Consider the following 16,526-nt stretch of genomic DNA (forward strand, 5'->3'; position numbering starts at 1 on the left):
GGGCTGCTAAGCACGGGTGCACAGTGGAGACTGGCTGTGGGGGTGGCGGGAACAGCGGCAGGTGGTAGCAGGGCTTAGGCTGCTGGACATGTGGGATGGGAACTGGATGGTGAGCGGCGCCCAGTCCTGCCAGGGCCGGGAAGGGCTCAGACTGACTCGATTTCTTGTGGACACTCACCTGTGGCCTGGAGCCCCCCGAGCCGCACGCAGCAAGGGTGTTCTCTCCTCCCCGTACCCCAGGACACCTTACTAGACACTCATGGTCAGGGCCTGCTCCCCAGGGCCCCTGTGGGCCCCTCATTAGGGGAGACGTGCCATGGCCCCCTTGCCTGGTGCTCAGCACGTGTCATTTCCCCAGCACCCTCATCCTGCAGGTGTGGATACTGAGGCCCAGGGTGGGGCCGTGGAACTGGGATGGAAGCCCAGGCCTCAGCCGGCGAAAGCCTGTGTGCCCTTGGTAGAGGCTGCAGGGTCAGTTCCTGGCGGGACCGTGTGGATGAGGGTGTCCTGTTCCTGGGTTTCTCAGTGGCGTTCCAGAGCCAGGCTGCTGGCCCTACATCCCCAAGGCTTGCTGGTTCCAGGGCCTGGGACTTTTAATGTCTTAACAAAACCAAGCTGGTTACTTGAATTTGATCTCATTCAAGGCTAGTAATGGGCCTAGACAGACAGACAGACACACACACACACATTTGTTTTCATCCTTGTCCAAGTAACCCAGGTCCCCCTGCAGATCCAGTCCTGCCCTTGGGGAACCCTTGGGTTCCTAAGCTGGCGTGCCAGGACTGCTGTGGGAGCTGCTGGGGACGTGCTGTGGAAGCACTGGGAAGTCACTTCTGCAGAGCTGAGCCAGGGGCAGAGCCCCAGGGAAGGGCACAGCTGGAGCGCTGCCCAGAGCCTTGGGGCCAGGGGTGGTGACCAGGATGTGGATGTGGTGGTGAGCTCAGGGAACGCCCAGCACAGGCCCATGCCCTCGCAAGTCCCTGCAGATCAGGAGTGCGCCTGCCTGTGACTTCACCATTGGGTGCGGCCGGGCAGCAAGAGCGACCAGTACACCTTTGTCGCTGTTGTGAGCCGCCATCAGGCTACATCGTGGTTCACACAGGATGCATGGAATGTGCTACCCTGCGCAATTCAGGAGCCGGCGAGGGAAGGTGGCTTGGGTGCTGGCTGCCATCCTCCGGGCTGTTCCAGACCAACAGCGCCCTGTGGTGACGAGACAAGGGCATTGCAGGCCTCCTGTTTCCCTTCTCCAGTGTCCGCCCCGTTTCAGAGGAAGGAGGTCCCGGGGAGGGGCAGAGAGGTGATCACACCAGTGGAGCTGGGGTTTGCCTGGGAATGACAGCAGGGCTTTAGCCGGCTGGGCTGGCGGGTGTCTGCAGGGGCGTCTGACATGTGACTGAATACATCGTCCTGGTGTTCTGCCGAGCTCAAAGACAGGTTTTCTCCAGCGGTCTCTTTCCTTGGCTTGGGGGTGCCGTCTGCTCTCGGGTTTCATTTGCCTCCAGTGTGTGTCTCTGCTCCCTGTCCCCTCATCTTTGTCAGTCCTCCTGGAACAGGACCCACCCTGATGATTTGACTTTACCATCATACTTGACCTCCTCAGAGCCCTTTCTTGGGGACAGCTTTGTGGCATAGCAGGTTAAGCAGCCACCTGCAATACCAACATCCCATAAGGGCACCAGTTTGTGTCCCTGCTGTCCCACTTCTCATCTGGCTCCTTGTTCGTGTTCCTGGGATAGCAGCAGAGGATGGCCCGGTACCCACTGTGCAGACCTGGAAGAAGCTCCTGGCTTTAACTTGGCCCAGTCCTGGCCTTTGCAGCTGTTTGGGGAGTGACCCAGCGTGTCTGTCATTACGGGGGAAATGCTGTCAATGAGGCAGCTGGGAGATACAAAATCCCGTGAGAACAACAATGGCTTCACATGCTCTAAAAGCAGAACTAGAAAGGCAAATCCAGTTACGACGCCACTGTCAGGATGCGGCCTGACACATCCTGGGCCCTGGATGCACCTGTGGCCTGCCTGCCTCCCTGTGGGTCCCCAAGCCAAGCACCTGCTACGTGCCAGGCCTTCCAGGAACCTCTCGGGAGATGTTCCTCCCATTTTACAGCAGGTTTCAGACTTCAGTGTTCTTTTTTTTTTTTTTTAAGATTTATTCATTTTTTATTACAGCCAGATATACACAGAGGAGGAGAGACAGAGAGGAAGATCTTCCGTCCGATGATTCACTCCCCAAGTGAGCCGCAACGGCCGGTGCACGCCGATCCGAAGCTGAGAACCAGGAACCTCTTCCGGGTCTCCCACGCGGGTGCAGGGTCCCAAAGCTTTGGGCTGTTCCTGACTGCTTTCCCAGGCCACAAGCAGGGAGCTGGATGGGAAGTGGAGCTGCCGGGATTAGAACCGGCACCCATATGGGATCCCGGGGCTTTCAAGGCGAGGACTTTAGCCACTAGGCCATGCCGCCAGGCCCCAGACTTCAGTGTTCTTATGGAGTCAGCAGGGACCCTGGGGTGGGGTGGTCGGCGCAGGCCTGGAACAGCGCCAGACGTGCACCAAGAGCCAGCTGCACCTCATGCTCCTCCAGGGGCTGTTAAGCCCACTGAGTTCACAGTGGGGAGTGGAGGCAGGGTGGTCTGTTGCGGGCGTGGGCATTTAGTTTAGCAGTTACAGTTCTTGTATCCCACGTGGGAGTGCCAGAGTAGTGTACCCAGCTCCGGCTTCTGACTCCGTTTCCTGCCAACACCGTAGCAACAGCTCAAGTAGCCAGGTTCCAGCACAGAAGGTCTGGATTGAGATCCCAGCCCAGTCTTAGCCATTTTGGGCACTGGTAAGATGAACCAGTGAGTGGAAGTTCTCTCTTTCCCACTCAAATTAAATAAATAAATAGGCCCATCTTTTCCCAGTCATGCCTAAAAAGATAGACAGGACTGGTCACTTCCGTGGGCGTCCTTTACTGGTCTGTGCTGTTACACGATTGTCACGCTTTCCATGGAGTGACAGTGATACTGCCAGCCACCCGTGACATCTGGGACAGTGGGAGGTGGTCTCCGGCGGGCTGACCGAGTCCTCCTCTCCCCAGATGGCAGGATTTGCTCTCCGCCCTTCATGGAGCTCACCAGCCTGTGCGGGGACGACACCATGCGGCTGCTGGAGCAGAATGGCTTGGCCTTCCCCTTCAGTATGTACCTGCGGCGGGGTGGGGCGGGCACAGGGCCTGGGCTGTGTTCCCCTCTGCCCAGGTGGCCCTGGGTCCCTCCTCCACCAGCACCCCCGGGGGCCCTGTGCACCCTCGTGGTGTGAGCAGTCACTGACTGCGCAGGGTCCTCCTGGGTCTGCCAGGTAAGCGACTCACTGATCTCTGCCTTTCTGTTCCATCCACAGTTTGCAAAACCAGAGTGGCCCATGGCACCAACTCTCACGAGGTGAGTGGCACATTGCCCTGTTCCCATCCCCTGCCTTTCCTGCCGGACGTCTGGCTGCCTCCCTGCCTGCCCCGAGCGACACAGGAAGGAGCAGAAGAAACTTTGTGGTTTAGTGCTCCGGCTTGACCTTGGCTGCTGCCCGTTCTATCCCCCAGGCCACAAGGCCGTGCTGGCCTCGGCCAGCTCGGCTGCCGCAGTCCAGCCCCAGGGCACAAGGCCACCACCAGGGTGCTGGAGGGGTAGATTCCTGGTGAGAGACCTCCCCTGCCTCATAGACAACTCTTGCTCATGACCTTCTGTGGATTCCTGTCATGTTCTTTGTGGTCAGAGCCCCAGTGGGTATGCTACCCTGGGAAGGCACATGGGGGCAGCCCCTTGAACCTAGCCTGCTGCCAAGGTTAGGGTCTCCTAGGACCAGGTAACCCTTGGAGGGTGCAAGCCTTAACTGTCAAGGCAAGGAGAGGAGGGCTCCCTGCCCCTGCTGCCCCTCACCACCACCAGCACACCCCTGTCCACCTGATATCCTTGGCCCTGGCCAACACCAGATGGCTGCTCTACTGGTCAGTTCCCGGGCATTTGAGACAGGAGATGTGAATGTTGTCATGGATGTGGCTGAACTGGCCTAGGTGAAGTTGGATCAGTCGGGAAGGCTCAAGGAGTTGGACTGTGGATCACACACAGCTGGAACCCATCTCATCAACCCCTGTGCTGTCAACTTTGGGCCTCTCTCTGTCTATAGGGACTGGGAGGTGGCACTCCTGGGGGCAGGCTGGCTGGTAGCAGAAGGATGGGACTTTTGATGGCATGTGCATTCCTCAGGAAGCCCCTAATGGCCATGAGGGGCTCGGCCCACAGGGGTGGGATCAGTGCCCCAGAGAGAGGCCATCCTGGCGCGGGTTGCAGCGTATCCAAGTATGCCCCACCCACATACCCCGACACTGGCTCCTGTCCCATCCACAGCCGGCCACACGCGTGCTGCCCAGTGCTGGAGACCCTGGTATGTGTGGTGCTGCAAGGGGGCCACTACTCTGTTGTGGGTATACCAACAAGAGGCAGGGGGTGTAGCACTTCATGAGGGTTGGGGTACCTGGGCATGCTGGAAGGTGCTAGGACAGACAATACTCCGACACACATGGCTGGCTTTCTGTACACAGTGAGGCTTTCTACCTGGGACCCTTGTCTGCACCCCCACCTGCTCGAGGCCTGTCCCACATCTCTGCCTTCAGTTCATGTTCACAGGCCTGTAGGTTCTAAAGAGACAGTGACTGCCTCCCCTGGCCCCTACCCAGCCCAGCACACACAGGTGCTTCGTCTCCTATTGTGTGGGCTGTGTTTGCATGTAGGTGCCAGGCTGCTGGCACAGGCGCTGCCTGTCCAGGAGCGTGGGCAGAGGCACTGGCTCCTTGGGTTGACACTCTGGCCAGTCTTGCACAGAGGCTGGATGAAGTACTTGGATCCCTGGGCTCTCTGGAGTCCCGTAGCAGTCCTCAGGTCCCTGGGCCCGGGGCTGTGGACAGTGTGGGCAAGGCTGTGCCCCTGGCCCGTGCCTGAGGTTCCACACCCTATCTCCCCAGATGGCCATTGTGTTCAACCAGGAGGGCTTGAGTGCCATCCAGCCGCCGTGTGTGGTCCAGAACTTCATCAACCACAATGCTGTCCTGTACAAGGTGTTTGTGGTGGGCGAGTCCTACACCGTGGTAGAGAGGCCCTCGCTCAAGAACTTCTCGGCAGGCACTTCAGGTACCCACCCCGCTCGCCATCGGAGGCACACTGGGGCTGTGGGGGTGAGGGAGGAGGGGATGGGCTATACAAGCTGTGTACATGAGTGGTTGGGGAGGGATCTTGGGGACCACCCATCTACATCTAGGAAGCCCTGTAGGTTTTCTCTGCCCAGGACGCCCGAGGCCTATAAGAGAGTGAGGGTCAGGAGGACCAGTGGGAGGAGGCGTGGCAGAGACTGAGGCTGGTCCCGTGCTGGTGGCTTCATCCTCTCTTCCGACACTGGGAGGCAGAGCCTAGGAAACTGCCACCCCCACAGCCACATTCAGGGTGGCCAGCTGCTGGATAAGGACTCCCTGGTGCAGGCCCTTGGGCCAAGGGGGGGCCCCTCCCAGCAGTCCATCAGCCACCGATGCTCCCCGGGCGTCCCCTGGGATTCCTGCAGTCTTGGTGCTCTCGGGTGCGCCTGTCATTTGGGGCGCAGGAAGCAGACCTGATGGGGTGGGCACCCTCTGGGTTCTTCCCTGCTCAGCTGCTCACCTGCTTCAGGCCTGACACTGCGCAAGTCCTTGGCTGGTCCCAAAACCCGCACTGTGTTCAAGTCTACTGCCCTGGGGGCTGCTCCGAGGAACATTCTGGGTGTTGAGTCTTTGCTGCAGGCTCCTGGTGCTGTGGCACCATGGCCGACTCTCCTGGGGTCCCCATGGAGGAAGCTGGCTCCCCTGGGGTGATTATAGTAGAGTGCATGGCACAGAGCATGCTGCTGTCTACACCGGAGCCCCCCGGGCGTGCACGGGCTGCCCTGTCTCCACCCCGGCAGGTGGGTTCATGCACCTGCAGCCCCTCTCCCTGGAACTGCCCGTCACTGTCCATTCCCCCCCGAGAATTGAGCTCAGCTGTCATCTGCACCCTGGCTCCGGGGTGACTCTTCTTCCCACTGACACGGTTCAGGGAGCAGATGCTTGGAAGCCGGGTGGCTCTTTGTATCTCACCTCAGGCCAGGCCATCTTCCCAGGGCTCGTGACAGCCTAGCCCAGCACAGTGCCTGCACGAGACCGGGCACCACCAAGGAGACCTCTTCCCGTGGGTGGGCCAGAGAGCTTAACTCGTACAGAAATCCTTGGTTTTTTTTCCTTTGAAAGCAGAGAGAGGGAGATAGACATCCCGTCCCCTGGTTCACTCTCCAACCCAGGAACTCAATCCGGGTCTCTTGCATGGTGACAGGGGCCCAGCACTTGAGCCCACACCTGCTACCTGCTACGATGAGCGTTGGCAGGAAGCAGGAGTCCGCAGAGCCGGGGCTTGAACCTGGGCTGTGCTGGGGTTGTCCCAAGCATCTTAACCACATACATGGCTCATCCCCTTGGTTTTTCTTAAACATTTGCTTTAGCTCTATGGGAAATGCCTTAAATTAGGAGTAATTCTGATGTACTAACTCCCTTCTCTTTTCTTCTTTTACCCAAATGATTCCATCTCTGAAGCTTAACCACCAGATCTGTTTGTTTTTTTAAGATTTGTTTACTTTTATTGGAAAGTCAGATTTTATAGAGAGGAGAGAGAAAAGATCCATCCACTGGTTCACTCCCCAAGTGGCCGCAGCAGCTGAAGCTGAGCCGAGTGAAGCCAGGAGCTTCTTGCGGGTCTCCCACACGGGTACAGGGTCCCAAGGCTTTGGGCCATCTTCCATTACTTTCCCAGGCCACAAACAGGAAGTGGAGCAGTCGGGATATGAGCTACCACATTGGACCCAGATCTCAGAATTTCTTACCCATACAAAAGCATGAGGTTCTTTCCCCCACTTCTCAAGGCCATGTGCTGCTCGTTTAGCATAAGTAAAAACTGGTGCCAAATTGTCGAGAAAAGCTAGGAAAGAAGCCCGTGATGGCCGTGCAAACCATGCAGCTTTAGGGCATTGTCTGATTCTTACCCACAGCCTCCAGGGCTCCAAGTCTGGAGAGCAGCATGCATTCCACACTGTTCCTCCTGTTCTCTCCCTGGACACAAAGCAGAAGGTGACAGCAAGCCGTCAGGCTGGGCCCATTGGTGCCATTGACCTCTGTGGCTCTTGCCGGGTGCCAGGTCCATGCTGCTGCCACAGCCACGCAGGCAGCGTGTGCACTGGACTGGGGACAGGACACATGTCTTCGTTTCCCAGCTGCCTTTCTGTCTCTCTCTCCCTTGTAAAATGTACTGGAAGGGCAGAGAGAGAGCTACCATTAGCTCGTTCACCCTCCAAGCACCGGCTGGGGCTGGGGCACACCCAGACCAGGCCCCTGGAACTCCTTCCGGGTCTCCCACACAGGAATAGGCAAGGCTATGTTCCAGTAAAACTTTATTGACAAGTGCGGGCAGCTTCCCCTGCAGCCTGTGACTGGTCACTGCTTTGAAAACTTGATATCAATGAAAGGAATGAGAAGCATTGATGACCCCTCCCCATGCCCGGTGCCCAGATGGGGTGGAAGAGACAGCCCTCAGGGAAGGAGCGTCCTCTGTCCACCAGGTGAGGGTCCCTGGTGGAGATGAACAGCCGCTGGGGTCATTTATGTGGTCGCTGCAAGAAGGCATGGCCACCCCACCCACACCCTGGGATGTGCACCTCCTTGAGAAATAGGAAATGAGGCCACAAGGGGCCAGAGAAGGTGTGTCCATAGCTTAGGGACACATAGCTTCTTTTTTTACTTGGATTACTGTCCCACCTGCTGATGCTGAGTGACCAGCCGGGAGCAGGAGCTCCATCCTGGCCTTGCACTTAGTGACAGAGGCTTGTTCCCGGCTGCCTTCCCAGGCACCTTAGCAGGAAGCTGGGTCAGAAGTGGCATCACCAGGGGACTTGACCTGCACTCTAATATGGGATGCTGGCATTGTAGATGGCCACTCAACCTGCTGGGCCAACACCTGCCTCTTTACTTTGTTGTTGCTCTTGTTGTTGTTAAGATTTATTTTTATTGGAAAGGCAGATCTATAGAAAGGAGACACAGAAATAGAGGAAGATCTTCCATCTGATAGTTCACTCCCCAAAAGGCCGCAATGGCGGGAACCAATCTGAAGCCAGGAGCCTCCTCCTAGTCTCCCGTGCAGGTACAGGTTCCCAAGGCTTTGGGCCATTCTCCAGTTTCCCAGGCCATAAGCAGGGAGCTGAATGGGAAGTGGAGCAGCTGGAACATGACCCACTGCCCATATGGGATGCCAACACTTAGAGGCAGAGAATTAGCCAGTTGAGCCAGTGCACCAGCCTCTACTCTTTTTATACTTGCTTTTGTTTTCTGTAGATTTCAAAACAAACCTCCTCCCCCCTATCCTCTCTTCCCTTCTCCTCATCCTCTCCCCTCTTCTCTGGCAGTCAGTGGCCACGTGTTGCTCAGGGGCAGAGCCTGAGGGAGAGACTCCTGACTGGGTGCATGTCAGTGCGTGCCCTAGTGTCTCCCGGGGTGCAGGAGCTCCACTCATAGTGGTACCCTCAGGGCACTGCTGTTGATCACCAGGCCAGAGGCACCCAGCCTGTGACTGGCAGGTGCTGCCCTCTGGTGGCAGCTGGCCGACACATTCGCTGCCTTGAAGTTCTCACTGGGGTCCCTGTCTGTGCTTTTTCCAGACCGTGAGTCCATCTTCTTCAACAGCCACAACGTGTCCAAGCCAGAGTCGTCGTCCGTGCTGACCGAGGTGAGCCCCTGCACCTGGCCTTCTCCTATACATTCCAGACCAGCCTGCTTTCACCTTGGGCAGCCCCAGCAGTATATCTGTTCTCTGTGGATTTATGGCTTTTGGGAGGAAGAGTAGCATAGAGGACCATGGTGTAGGCGGGGCTCTGGAGGGGCATCCTTGTCCCTCGGGACTTCCATGCATGTTCCCTGGTCTTGGGAACCAGGTCTTCGGCAGGTGCTCTATGAACACAAAGGTTCTCTTGTTGGCTTCAGGATCCTGAGGGTTTATACCCTGCAGACCACCTGCAAGCTTCCACAGAAGTACCCCACCCAGTCCTCCCAGGGTCCAGGCTGGTGGTCACTGGGGCTGAGAGATGGTCACTTGGAAGCCAGTTGGCCTGTGTCCTCATCTGGATATGAGAAGGGAGCAGAGATCTGCCCCTCCACCTCTGCAGCCTACGGCCAGCACTCTCCCCACTCCCCAGGCCACCCAGGCAGCAGCTTTAAAAAAACAGGGAGGTGCAGCCGGCCCCACCTTTTCTACTTGGGGTCTAAGCCATTCTGGGGTGCCCCAGGTCAATGTGACCAGGCAGCTTCATCCCCAGGTTTGGGCATCCAGAGCTTTCCCCTGCAGTTGGCAGTGTTATGCAGCCCCCAGTCCCAGCCCCACCCAACCCAGGATGGGGGCTTGTTAAGAGCTTGGCCCCTGATGGGGCAGCCTGGGTCCCAGGGTCCCTATGGGCCCCAGCTTCTTCTCCTGCCCCAAGGAATGTCTGTGGGCACCTGGGGCTCAACAGAGAAAAAGTGACATGCAGCGAGGAGCAGCCAGCGAAGGTGTCGACCTGGGTACTTGCGACCTGGTAAGGGCCCAAGCTGTGGGACCCGGGACCAAGCTGCCCAATAGCACTGAGCCTCGGACCACCCTAGTGAGAGTGACTCGGGGCCCAGGCTGGTGCTGAGTGCCTGGTAGAGCCAGGCAATGCCACTCCTTAGCAGATGCATGCCCAGGTGTACATGGTGTGGGTAGGATTCCTGGCCTGCACTGCAGGGCAGCAGGGTGCCTGTTGCAGGGGCTGGAGTTTTTCCAGCAGCCCTGTCTGCCACAATGCTTGAGTGAAACCATCTGTCTTGGGAACCAGGCTTCTGTTCCCAGCCATCCCAGCCCAGCTGCACACATTATTTTAAATTGAGGTGAAATTCATGTATGTGAAATCAGTTGTTTCCAAGTGGACGTTTCGGTGGCAGTGGTACATTTGCATTGCCAGGGACTGCCACCCTTCTTGGGATCCCAAGCATTATGGCATAGTGGGCAAAGATGCCACCTGTAATACCAGCATCCCATATGTGTGCTAGTTTGCATCCCAGCTGTTATTTCTGATCCAGCTCCCTGCTCATGGCCTTGGAAAAGCAGCAAAGGATGGCCCAGGTATTTGGGCCTCTGCCACCCACTTGGAGACCCTGATGGAGCTAGCTCTTGACTCCAGCCTGGTCTAGGCCTGGCCATTGCAGCCACCTGGGAAGTGGACCAGTAGATAAAAGATCTCAATCTCTCTCTCTTTCCTCTCCCACTTCCATGCTGTGTAGCTCTTTCAAATAAATGAAGAAGGCAGGGGAGCCCTACCTCCCCCCAGGGCCCTGCCTGAGGCCTGAGACCTGAGCTGTCCTGGGCATTGCGTGGTGGGAACTGTGACCATCTGGCAGCAGGCTGCTGTTGCTTCGTGTAAAATACAGTTTTAAAACGTATTTATTTTTGAGCAAGCAAGCTCTAGTTGCTGGTTCACTCCCCGGGTGTCCTCAGGGGTCAGGGCCGTGTTGAGACCAACGCCGGGAACTGCCGGTTCAGTCCAGGTCGCCTGTGTGTCAGTATGCTGGCACAAAGCTGGGAGCAATAGCATAGCTAGGACCTAAAGCACACCCAGGCACCCTGATGTGGGCTGCGGGGGTCCCGGGTGGCCTGGCGCCTGCCCCCATGTCGACTTTTCTGACCCAGCTTTGCCCTCTTCTGCCGTGGACCAGTCTCTACTTCCCTTTGGCTCCTGGAACTCTAGGACTGAACAAGCGTGGCATCTCTGTTCAGGTTGTGCCCCAGCCGCTCCTGCCAGCCTGGCCTGTACTGTTCCCACTTCCTCCTGGCAAGTCTGGGATGGAGGTCATTACAAATGGGCAAACTGAGGCACGGAGCGGCCGTGCTCTTTTTCCCCGAGTCCGCAGAGCTAGGAATTCGCAGTCAGGTTTCCAAACTCCAGAATCCTTGCTCTCCTTGGAGGCCTTGACCAGGGACCTGTCCCAGGCCAGCTAAGGCCAGAGCGGGGGAAGTCCTGTGGGCTGCTTCCCCAGTGGTGTTGCAGCTGGAGCCTTGCAATCACAGGGCAGCAAGGCAGCAGGCCTGGGAGTGCTCGCATCCTGGGGTCAGAGAGGGGAGTCTCTATGGTACAGCCTCGCCTCCTCTCCCACCCTGGGCCTGACCCCCTGCCCTATGTGTCGGCAGCTGGACAAGATTGAGGGTGTGTTTGAGCGGCCGAGCGACGAGGTCATCAGGGCGCTGTCCCGCGCCCTGCGGCAGGCGCTGGGCGTGTCACTGTTCGGGATCGACATTATCATCAACAACCAAACAGGGCAGCATGCTGTCATTGACATCAACGCCTTCCCAGGTGAGCGGGCACCACCTTCCCGCTTGCCCAGGTGTGCAGCCAGCCTCACTTTTCCCCATGGGGCCTGGGCTGAGCACTCCCCTGCTAAGCCTCAGCCCCACCTGCAGAATGGGCTCATAGAGTGGGAAGAGGCGTGGACACATGGCCTGCAGGTGCAGGTGGGCATGGCCCACAGGGAACCGCCACGGGGCACACTGGGCGAGACGGGAAGCAGCTCTGAGATCCCCAGAGGTGATCACCCGGTTGTCTCCGGGCAGCCTGGGGCAGTGTAGTTTGGGTCTCGGGTTTCACAGGCATGAGAGGGAACAAGGGAAGTGAGGGCAGGATGGGGACAGTCAGAGCATGGGAGTGGCACTGGGAAAAAGGCAGGGTCAGGGGCTGGGGGGTGGAGTACATGTTCTAGAAGGCAGGAGGAGGCAGGCCTGCGAGGCTGCCAGCCTTCCAACACCACCAGCTGACCACGGGGGGCCAAGAGCCATCTGGGGTCAGAGGAGGGGAAGTCCCTGCCAGCCAGCAGGGACAGGAAGGCTTCTTCCGTAGGCATGAGAAGGGCCACCCAGGCACGGTGGAGCCAACGTCTGTGTTTGCCAGAAGGCAGGATGAGGCTGGCCTGGCATGACTGCTAGAGCTGCTAGCCCCAGGGGAGTCTGCCTCGGCCACATGGCATCCTGCTGTTTGCAGGGGGACTTGCCCATGACACTGGGAATGATGCCCAGTCCCCCTGTGTGTCAGGCCTCCCTGGGGCCAGGGGTGGGATGCATGGCATGGAACAGGAGGAACTGCCCATGCTGCAGCACATTGGGTGGGTGGGTGGCATTCAGTGAGATGGTGGCTGGGGTCCCAGGTGGCCTTCTATCAGCCCACACCCCGGGGGGCAGTCAGGGTCACGTGCACACAGATTTGAGGCAGGCAGTGTGGCGTTCATGAGCGGGACCCCAGGTGCACTCAACACTCCCTCGCACACTGGCTGACTCAGTGCTGTTCGTGTCCCCTCTGCAGGCTACGAGGGCGTGAACGAGTTCTTCACAGACCTCCTCAACCACATCACCAGCGTCCTGCAGGGCCAGAGCACAGCAGCCGCCACCGCCACTGCCCCTGCCCCTGGGGAGGCGGCCCCACTGAGGCACAGCAGGATGCTGACAGAGCAGGCGGGTGGCCCGGTGGCCGAGCGGACGTCCGAGCAGCGGGCATGCAGTGCCAGCCCCAACTGCTGCAGCCTGCTGGGCCAGGACACCTCCTGGACCACAGAGGCAGATGCAGGTGGCACAGCCAAGCTGCCGCACCAAAGACTCGGCTGCACCGCTGGCGTGTCACCCAGCTTCCAGCAGCACTGCGTGGCCTCCCTGGCCACGAAGGCTTCCTCCCAGTAGCCCTGGAGTCTGGGGGTACAGAGCCTGTCCACTGTGGGAGGGGGGATGCTCCTCCCCAATTCCCAACGACGATCTGACTCTATTCTTTTTAATCTGTAAGCTGACCTTCTGGTGTCGTGATCCGGCGAGGGGGAGTGGGGAAGGTGCGAGACCCGCAGGCCCCCCACTCTGCCTTGTGGGAGGAAGGGGGCTTCCGCCTGACTCCTGCTGTGTTTACACACGTGTGCGTTTTCAACACTAGGGCTGAATGTGAGTGGGTCTGCACGCACGCATGGGTGTGCGTCCAAGTAGGCCCAGAAGGCCACAGGGGACCCCGGCCAGGCTGCTGGTGCTGGGCGGAGCCAGTCTGTGAATGGTTCCTCCTCCCACCGTTCCCCAAGACCCCATCCCAACCCTTCTTCGCTTCCCCAAAGCCAGTGTGCCCGGTGCCAGAAGGCTCCCAGTGGGGCCAAGGCTGTGGCTGGCTGTCACACTTCATGACTAGCACCCTGGGGCCACCAGGCCCCTCTGTCCTGCGTAGTGAATCTCCTTTCTCCAGTCCCCTTTCTGCCACTCACTGGAGTCCGAGGGATGCTGGCATGGGTAGGAGCCCCAACGGGTACCTACTGGGCCCAGGTCAAGGTCTGCGACCCCGGGGCTGGCCTGGCGCTCCTGCCCGAATGCTGCATCTTCTGTCTGCCCTGTGTGGTCAGTTGGACAGAGACAGGCACAGGAGCCTGGACATGGCACCATAAAGCACAGGGGTGCCCCCGGGCATGCCGGAGCCACCTGCGGTGTCCCTGGCACACCCTAGGCACTCAGCCAGGAGTAAGGCTGTTATCCCTGACACTCCCTCTTCTGAGATTCACCACATCACCACAGCGGCGACAGAGAAGGGACCAAGTGGGGAGAAAGGGGCTTCAGGGTCCCTGAAGACGTAGGACCCTGTGTGAGCTGCCTGAGTGTGATTTTGCATCCGGGGACATCAGCTGGGTGTGGTCCAGTGATACGAGGATGCTGCAAAGAGCCCCAGCTATCCCCAGGAAGGTTGTAGCCTGGCAATGCCCACAGTCTGGCTGGGCAGGGAGGGCCTGGGTCCAGTGTGGGGCAGAACGCATCAGAAGTGCCCAGCTCCCTTGGTGGTGAGGGCCCGGCAGCTGCCCGTGTTCACATGCCTCAAGTGCTGCCCCCCCCATGAAAGTGTGTGTGTCACCTGACCAGGTCTGCCCTGAGCCCCGGGACACAGGGAAGCGTGGCCAGCCTCTTGCACTGCTTTGTCTTCAAAATAAACTACTGAAATGAAGTTACATCCCACTCGTGTCTGCACCACAATAGCCCAGCCTTCTGGAAATAAGACCCCAGTCCCCTTCTGCCGTGGGAGCAACAAGTGTTGCAGCTGAACCCTGCAGCCTTGTCTTCCCCAGGGTCACACAGGTTGCGTCCAAGGCCCTGGTATCAATTCCCCATCTTCTGGTGACTCCACATTTTCCGCTCGCCTCCGTGCACGTGGGGAGCAGGGCGAGCCCACATCCAGAGTGCAGCATCGCCTCAAAGGCCTAGGAGCATGGTGGAAGGGTGCCAGGCCCATCCAGGCTGGGAGTGCTGTCCAGCACGGTGGAGGGCCCGACCACTAGTACAGACACCCTTGGCATGCCCCCTGACCCGGCCGGGAGAGCCCTGTTTTCTAGGTGTCCCCTGGCACGTGCTCGTTTATTTAGGGTCAGAACATTGTACACGGGATTTGTTTCCCTGAGACCCCAGGGGCCCCACGTCTAAAGCAAGCTTGACCTTGGCACTCACTTCCCCAAGATGCAGTAACTGCGGTTTCCTGGGTGGGAACATCAGGGGTCCCTGCAGGCAGAATGCAGGTGGGCACAGGAGGCGCTCAGGGTGCTGGCCTTGACTCTTGGACCAGGTGACCAGACGGCTGTGGGAGCAAAGGGCAGGGCCACATTCTGGGTCATGGCCAGGGGTCATCCTGAGCAGAGGCCCTGGGCCAGGTTCTTCCAGTGGTACTGGCATTGGAAGGGCACCCCACAGGCCTCTCTCCAGGATAAAGTCAAGCCACAGGCTCCCCAGCTCAGCTGTGCTGCTCACACTCTCCTAGCAACCTTGGTCCCCTGAATCCAACAGCGGTCCTAATGTGGTCCTGTAGTGGGCTGTGCTGCCCCCTGCCGGATGCACATGGCCGCCAGGGGTTGCTGTGTCTGCTGATGGGTTCAGCATACTGGCTGCACAGAGAGCATTTTTTTGTATATGTTGTGGGGGTTTTTTTTTAATGGGTTTTCAATTTATTTGAAAGGCAGAGAGAGGTGGAGATCTGTCATCCACTGATTCACTTCCTCGACTTCCCATGGCAGCCAGGGCTGGGCCAGGCAGAAGTCAGGAGCCCAGAACTTAATTTGGAGCTCCCATGTGGATTAGCAGGGCGCTGGGGGGGAAGCCAGGCTTTCTGATACAGGATGCCTTCCCCAGCTTAGGCCAGGTCTTGTTCCAGCCATTGCTGTATGACCAGACCCACTAGGCACAAGCCAGCTGTGCAGAAACGTTAGCACAGCTCACTCATGGGCCCTGCCACTTAACTGGTGCCCGGGAATCCAGTGCAGCCTGCCCCTCTTGGGCAATCTTGCATGGTTTCCTGGCTAATGGGCTTTGCTTGTTAACCTGGCCTTGACTTTGACCTTTGCCTTAGTTTCCTTGTTCCTGTGTGCTGGGACTTCAGGCACTGCCCCCTACCCCTGCCAGTCCTGTGCATGGATCAAGCCAGCGGTGACCATGGAGGAGTAGGGAGGACATGTGCCAAGGTGGGCAGGTCCACAGCTGGCCTGGTACTGCAGGCTGTCACGGGCTCTCTGGGCCTGAACCCAGTGTTATAGCAGATAAGGGGACATAGGCCAGCAGCAGGCTGCGTGGCCTAGCTCAAGGACAGCTGAGGAGACGGCAAGAGCAGGGCCTCGGCTCCTCATTTCATCCCAACACTTGAGGCAGGGTGGCAGCCCCTTCCCTGGTGGAGGTGGGAAGAAACCGAGCCCCGAGGTTCCACACCTGCCAAGTGGCCCAGATCGGATGGCCTTCTCCTGGGTTCCACGGGTCGCTGCCTGCCACATCTTACAAGTGTGAGGGTTTGAGTCCCAGCTGCTCCACTTCAAATCTAGCTTCCTGCTAATGCACATGGGACAGCAAGAGAGGATGGCCCAAAGCCTTGGGTCCCTGGACTCACACAAGATACCCAGATGGAGTTCCAAGCTACCAGCTTTACCCTGGCCCCGCCTCAGTTATTACAGCCCACTGGGAGGATAAACCGATCTCTGTCTTTCTCTAGCTCTGTCTTTCAAATAAGTAATTTAAAAAGAGATGTGAAGGGATGGGCTCCAGATGCACAGACTCCTTGTCCATCAGGTCAAATCCAAGTGCAGCTCTCCCTGCTTGGAGCTGAGAAGGGAGCAAGAAATAAACGAAAAAGCCCAGGACAGATTTATTTTCCTTAGCTAAATTCATACAGAATCTTACAGTCAGGTGTTCTCAGCTTTCCCCAAAGGTCAGAAGTTACCACAGTTGTGTCCAGTGGAAGGGAAACTTCTAGAAAGCTGCTCGTGCTCACAGAAAGAATGACCGATGTGGGGTGGAAGGAGATTCCAGGGCACGGGTCGAGCGTGGGGGCGGGGGAAGGAAGCTGGGGAGTCCCAGGGGCCTGGGCTGCAGCAGGCTGGAGGCCAGCTCCCGACTGGGAGGAGGGTCTGGGCTG

At 58.4% G+C, this 16,526-nt stretch overlaps 1 protein-coding gene across 1 annotated transcript in view; it reads left to right on the plus strand.

The window, feature by feature from the left end:
* ITPK1 (inositol-tetrakisphosphate 1-kinase) overlaps window positions 1–12,892 on the plus strand; it is an 83,958-nt gene extending 71,066 nt beyond the window's left edge. Inside the window, exons 5-10 of the mRNA XM_004584326.2 lie at window positions 3,079–3,177; window positions 3,381–3,421; window positions 4,996–5,161; window positions 8,733–8,800; window positions 11,270–11,432; window positions 12,432–12,892. Coding sequence (XP_004584383.1) covers window positions 3,079–3,177; window positions 3,381–3,421; window positions 4,996–5,161; window positions 8,733–8,800; window positions 11,270–11,432; window positions 12,432–12,802 — 908 coding nt within the window. The 3' untranslated portion in view covers window positions 12,803–12,892. The remainder of the gene's footprint in view (window positions 1–3,078; window positions 3,178–3,380; window positions 3,422–4,995; window positions 5,162–8,732; window positions 8,801–11,269; window positions 11,433–12,431) is intronic.
* Window positions 12,893–16,526: the final 3,634 nt, after the last annotated feature.

This window comes from Ochotona princeps, chromosome 26 (genome assembly GCF_030435755.1).
Source record: "Ochotona princeps isolate mOchPri1 chromosome 26, mOchPri1.hap1, whole genome shotgun sequence".
In the NCBI taxonomy this organism is placed as follows: domain Eukaryota; kingdom Metazoa; phylum Chordata; class Mammalia; order Lagomorpha; family Ochotonidae; genus Ochotona; species Ochotona princeps.